General features: G+C 31.3%; 1 protein-coding gene across 1 annotated transcript; it reads right to left on the bottom strand.

Moving 5' to 3' along the window:
• Positions 1–4783: 4783 nt before the first annotated feature.
• Positions 4784–5743, bottom strand: LOC114632345 (taste receptor type 2 member 117-like). Its single transcript, XM_028780882.1, has one exon. It carries the CDS (start codon positions 5741–5743, stop codon positions 4784–4786), a length of 960 nt encoding a protein of 319 aa, XP_028636715.1.
• Between the last annotated feature and the right edge of the window lie 1110 nt (positions 5744–6853).

The following is a 6853-nucleotide window of genomic DNA, read 5'->3' on the forward strand; positions in this document are numbered from 1 at the left end:
TAGGCAAATCTCAGATGATCATGATCTTCCTGAAAATTTTAATCTTTCTATTGTGATCTAAACACTAGGTTTCAAGATTTTACTAGGTGACATGAAAAACCCAAATCACATACATAGATTTGCAAAAAGAAATCCAGCAGTAAAATGCAAGATATTTTGCTTCTTCTCCATGCTTGTAAACAAGATTATTATCATCAAGTGAAACATTAACCTTGAAAGATGAAGAAAGCAAAACATGGAATTCAAGAATAGGGGCAAATTTGTTCTCTTTTGAGAAGAATAAGCAAGCATTGAAATCACTGTATGTCACAGTGCTGTCCTTTGTGTTTGAGTTTATAGAAATATCTAAGGAAAAGAACTTCAACATGTGACTAGAAACCAAATGATGAGAGAATATCACATTAAACTGGAATCTCAGTTACATGAGCATGATAGGCAGCATCTTTGAAAGAAGAATCTGCATGCACCCTGTTTCTTTGTTCTTAGCTTCTGTTTGAAAACATCCAGGAGAGTAATTTTTTATATAATGCTCAAAAGACCTGAAAGTAAACATCTGAATGGTAGTTTTTCTCACTCACTGAGTGTAGTACTGGATCTGGAATGAGATTGCATCTTGCTTTCTATTTATTTGCGTAAGCCATGCCATGCCCTTGAGTATGAGATTGACTTAATTCACATCTAATAAAGAGAATAGAACCATGGCGTAGGGATGCCACTCCTGCCAGTGCTTGTTTTGTTGCCTGTAGGCAGAAAGGTCTCAAATCATCAAATTTATCTAAACATTAGTTTCCCTACATATGATCACTATTCTATTCAAACCCTTTACAAGGAATAGGCTATACTGCAAGCCATAGTATTTCTGGCCAAATCCCAGTGAAAATCTGAGTTTTGACAATGCCCAAGTAAATTTCAAAGTTCATTAGGTTCCACTTATTCCCCAAAGAAATCACAGGGAGATTGTATATATATATATATATATATATATATATATATATATATATATATATGTAGTTGTAATTAAATTAAGCTTTACCTCAATCTTGTTGCTTAAAGCTACCCTATTGGGGAAGTAGTTGTTTTAAAGCCATAAATAATAAATATTTCAGAAGAGAGAGCTCATGATGTATGCTTATTAGTAAACTTCAAATAATAGATACAAAAATAATAGAAACAGACCCAGTAATTTATAGAAACTTTATGTAAATATTTTAGTTATGGCCTCAACACTGTGTGCAAGTAGTTTTACATTTGTTCAACATCAGAAACATGCTTAGTAAGAAAAGAATATAGAAAACTAATCCCCTGTCATCAGTTGTCATCACAGGCTAGAGGACATGTATAGTTTTTGCTGTGGATCTTGATGACTTGTTGTCCTGAGTAGTCAAAACAAACATTAGGCACTGTTTTAAGAGAAAGTCACCTCAGTAATTCTCATGAAATCAGGACCAGAGTGTAAATGATCTCCATTTAGATCTCTGAATTCAGAGATCATTTTATAGGTACTGAAATTCAAGTTCTCCAACCTGGCCCTATAGTCTATCTATCTCATTTCAATTCCATAATGCATAGATAACTACTGCAACACATTTAAACAATTGAATTGGTTCTTATTTGCAAAACTAGTTTTAAAGTCTTTTCATTATTCTAAATTAAATGTATATTATGATATTCTGGGAGTGGGTTTTAGTTTTATTTATCAAATATAGTTAAGGAGAACAAGGGTTCATAAATCCAAATGAAAACCCAAAGAGAACAAAAAGTGATCATTTCAACTAATATTTTTGCAAAGTTAAAAGTTATGGGAATTAATTCTTTTAAAATAATAGTAACTAAATGTTGACAGTTTTGAGGATTTCTTATTCATATCCTCTCTGTCTCTCTCTGTCTGTCTCTGTCTCTGTCTCTCTCTCTCCCTCTCTCTCTCTCCCTCTCTCTTCCATGCTGTCTCTTCTATCTGTGCGCATGCTCATTGTAACAGCTCTGTTTGAGTGGTATGATTTGGAATTACAACATGAATAACTCCTTGTATTTAGTCTGTTGAGCCTAGAGTAAGAATACGTGAGTAAATCCTGTGTCAATTGGCAGAGTTATTGTCTCTTGTCTCCTTTAAATTGAAGTTACTCCACTGAGGGGAATGACTGAAGTCCTAAATACCAGGAGAATAAGTATTAAGAAGGTTAGGGATGCTCCTATCATGCACAAGGCACAAGGCTCTTATCCAAGGTTATTTAGGCAATAATACCCACTGGGAAGAGAAGAAAATTTTTTTTTTGATTCTGAGCTGCCTGCAGGCCTTCCATCTTTCCTAAGTGCTGACTGTTGCTGGGATAGACTCCTTATAGATGCAGCTATCTTGAGACACCCATGTTCCTGATAGAAGGTGATCCTATATTCATTCTCCCATAAGGAACTCACATAAACTGAATGGTTCAATAATTTGTACATGGGTGAAATAATTTGATTGGTTTCCCATTAGTGGTTTATCTGGGCTGTCTCCTCTGGAATACATCACAATACATACTTATACCAATGTTGTTTGTTAATGACAAAAGCATTTTCATGGTAGGTGGATTATACTCTATCTACTTATGTGTGACCTGTGAAGCTATCAAATTTGGAAGTGCAAAATATTGTCCACCTTCATAATCACATCTTTATGTAAATTCAGTATTCTTTCACAATTAAAATTCTTCCCTAAATTTCATAATTATTATTCTTTTATCATTTTTTTTATTTTATTGTCTAGAGTATAAATACAATCACCACCAATCCATGATAAAAAACTAAATGAGGTAAAGAGGCAAACATAAAATATATATAAAAATATGTATTCTACTTAATTTGTGATAAATTCTAATTTGCTCTAACAGAACAATCTCCACTAGAGTTACTCCCTATAATTTCTGGATGTCATGAAAAATTCCTCTACTTAAAAGATCACTATAAGTTACAATTTGTACAGATTTTTTGACATATTTTAGAAAGCCAAGAAAATAATTTATCACAGAATGGAGATTCTGATCCTGAAATCTGTCTGCAATGCCCTCATGCCATTAACTTTGCAGGTGTCAGGAAATAGACACTTTATAACATATGAAAATAAGAACCATATAGAATCTTATAGCTCAATAAAATAATCCTATCAATTATATTTTAATATTCCATTTCACCTTCATATTATCAGAAGCTTCACTTATTGTTCAGCATTAATCTAAAGTCTTAAATAAGGATACAGATGTTAATTGAAGATATCACACAGAAATATTTACTTTACATATTAATTATTGTTTAGGTTTATGCTGGTTATCTCTAAGTACCCTTAAGTGAAATGGAGGTCACTGTTCAGTAAAGTGGCCTTGAATTATAGGTTTTCATTATCTCTGATTTTAAAGATTGGGATGCAGGCATGTGCTGTCACATCTGACAGCTATTGAAGACTTTTACAGACTCTTACTCTGTTTACGTGACTTACCAAAATTTTATTTTTATATTTTGTATGTTTTGTGTGGGAATAATATTATTCCATAAGTTGTAAACCTGGACAAGTAGCCTTAAAGTTTTAGAATATTAATACAAAGTCTTACAAATGAAAACATGACAAATAGAAGAATATAACTCTCTTTGAAATTGCTTGTAAGAGAACTAAATTTCTTCATTACAAGGTTCTGTTTCTCATTAAAATATGGTCAAATGGTACAATGAATAGATATTAACAATAAATATTTTCAATGAATGAGTGTTTACTTTGTCAGAGTATAGAAAAGTACATTATATTTTTGATGCAGAAATTTTTAATAATAAAATGATGACTGAGCAAAGAATTCTTTATCTCCATAAAATTCAGAATCATATTGTATTGAAGATTTCACTGATATAAAACACTGAGTTTCTCATCAAGTTCTAATGCCTATGTATCATATTGTAAAACTATTTCACATTAATTCATGAATTAACTTAGTTTTACAGGTTTTTAAATTTTAATATGCAATAAATATTAGGAACAAGTGTATATAAGAAGTCCTACTATGATTGCATTTATATCAGCAATAAGTGATTACACATGAAATTATGGAAAATAAACAAAAAATAATATTTCAAATTAATAAATTAAAGGTATCATAAACTTTTATTTCTTATAATTATGCCTTAAAATAATAATAGATTGTACTTCATTGCTTAAATTCACATACATTGCACTATAAATGTAAATTACATTGCCTTAATAATTATGAAAGTGTTTTAGAATGGTTGATAATGAAACTAATAAAATACATACATAACTCAAACACAGGAGCCTCATGGCTCCAAAGAATAGGCAAAAATAATTCCAAATTGAGATCCGTATTTAAAAAACTAACTTTATTTCCACTCATTTATAATTCTATATAATACCACACATTTTTTCTATAAAATTTTATTCACACATTTTATATCAAATGGTTTCAATTATTTGCTTTTATCACAGTATCTATGGATATTAAAACACATACAGTGTAGTCCATAAATAAAATCTCTGACTGTTGCTTTATAGAAAATTTGTAAAATTTTGATGTATTTATGCTTTAGTGTGTAACAGTGAGGTCCCTTTTTGATATGTATATTAAGAAATAACCTTGTACATAGCAGCTAAATTAGTAATAGCTTTAATCAGTGATAATTTTAAACAAAAATCAAATTAATGCAGTCAAAGTCAAAGGATATTAAAAATGTAAAAATGAAAAGTATAAAAGACATTTGTATTGGTTAACCTTCATCTAGATTATAAAAGATAATTTATAGTGTTTTAGAGATCTAAAGTTTCTACGTACTTTGGCCTGAATTTCAGCCACCACAGTACAGAGAGACAGGCCTGTCTCAGTTTCATGTCTCCCAGAATTAAGATATAAGAATGGAATGAAGGAAAAGCTATGTATACAACATGACAAAATATAATGAAAATATTTTTCTTCAGTAATTCATGGTTCCAAATTTGTATTAAGACAGACAGAATTAAAACAGAATATAGTAGGAAAAATACAATCACACTTTGCAAGGCTTTGAAGTGGGCCATTGTTCTGGTATCTCTGCTTCCCTGAACATGCTGTTGCATCTTCTTGTGATGTGTCCACAGGGAGAAAATGAGCAGGAGAAAAGTTGATAGGGACAAAACAAAGGGGACAGACAGGAAAATAATGTGAATATGTAACACTTGTCTATGACACTTTCGCTGGTAATGAGAACTGAAGCTGCAAGATATGTTTCTTTGATATTCATTTATACATATGTTAAATTCTAAGTTCATTAGTGTAATATTTAGAATCAAGAGGACCAGCGACACTAGCAGTATGACTAAAACTACCTTTTCAACTCTCCACTTTAGATAAAGAAAAAGAGAGTTAGAAAAATTGGATATCTTGAGAAAATAAAGGACACTGAGGCATGTAGCAAGCCAGATGCTGAAATGGTTAGCTATAATCCAAGCATTCTTAGTGACTATTATCATCTTTGAAGTTCTAGTTAAATCTGAATATGAAAAGAAGATGACTAAGTTTATAAAAAGAAAACAGAGATGAAATATTCTGGAGATTGCCAAAGCAGTAAGGATTTGATTAACTAATGACATTTTCCTTCTCTTAACCCAGTCCATACAGTGCACCAAAGCCATGAAACCATTTCCTATAATTCCAATTATTAATTCCATGAATAAAATGATTGCAAGTATGCTCTTGGAAATAGCAAATATTGTTTTCAGAAGATGCTGCATTTCATATATTAGGTATCCCACAAATCCATTTGAAATACAATTTTTAAAATTGCTATTTAGATAATTTTTGACAATTTCTGAGTTGCTTCTTATAACATGCTTTTTTCTAAACTCTTTCCCACACATTAACAGAGGAGCAAACATACAAGTTTGACAGTGATGGAGCCTGAATCTCTTTCCGTGAAAATGTATCTCCTCAAACAGCTCAGGAATGCCAGACCAGAACTTCTTTGCTCACACACAGCTCCTGTTGTGTTTTCTAGACATTGAGAAAGAAAAGGTAGGAAACTCACATGCTTGGGTGAAAATTTAAACATGCTATTTTTCTAACTTTTCTATATTTGCACTCATGTATATATTTTCTGTGACTTTGTACTGGGGTTTTAGAAATTCTCAAATATATAAAATAAACAACAAAATATTAACACATACCGAACTTTCCAAGGGAAAAGGCTTTATAAGTACTACAAATTCAGACACCTTGCCATATGAGGTCCTTAACTCTCATGTTATGATGTTTCACAATGTCATGAGGGCCTTTATAGTTTCAATTTTAAGTAGTAAAAATAAGGTTGCCTTCTTATGTCACTTGCATGAATTCATACATACAATGCTCACATATATGTACGTATTTATTGAGATTCAAAATATTTTTAAATTTTTCTATAATGTATTCATGTTGGTCAGTGTTTATTGTACATATAGATCATGATTAGTATTGTGTAATTTGATCAATTCATGCTTTTATATGCTTTACATGTTACCTGATGCATTAAGTCTTCGCTATTTATGAATTTAAGATGGAAAACCTTTGTTCTGTGACCAGTAAAGATGATTATTAGCTAATCCACAAAGCATGGTAATTCTTTATTCCTGCCCTGTCCTTTGATTGTTAGAATAGCTCTTCATTAGCAAGATACACCATCAGACTGTACCCTACTACAGTCAACTGCATCCAGTTTCTTCATTGTAAATGCAACTTATTGTCACCAAAAGTGATGCAGGATATCATATATTCTAGGAAAGTTAAAGAAGAGGAAATTTGATACACTGATAATTCAGTATCTAAAGAGCAATACAGGACTTAATGAACTAAATTTAGGAGTGGTT

This window comes from Grammomys surdaster, unplaced genomic scaffold (genome assembly GCF_004785775.1).
Source record: "Grammomys surdaster isolate TR1022 unplaced genomic scaffold, NIH_TR_1.0 373, whole genome shotgun sequence".
NCBI lineage: Eukaryota > Metazoa > Chordata > Mammalia > Rodentia > Muridae > Grammomys > Grammomys surdaster.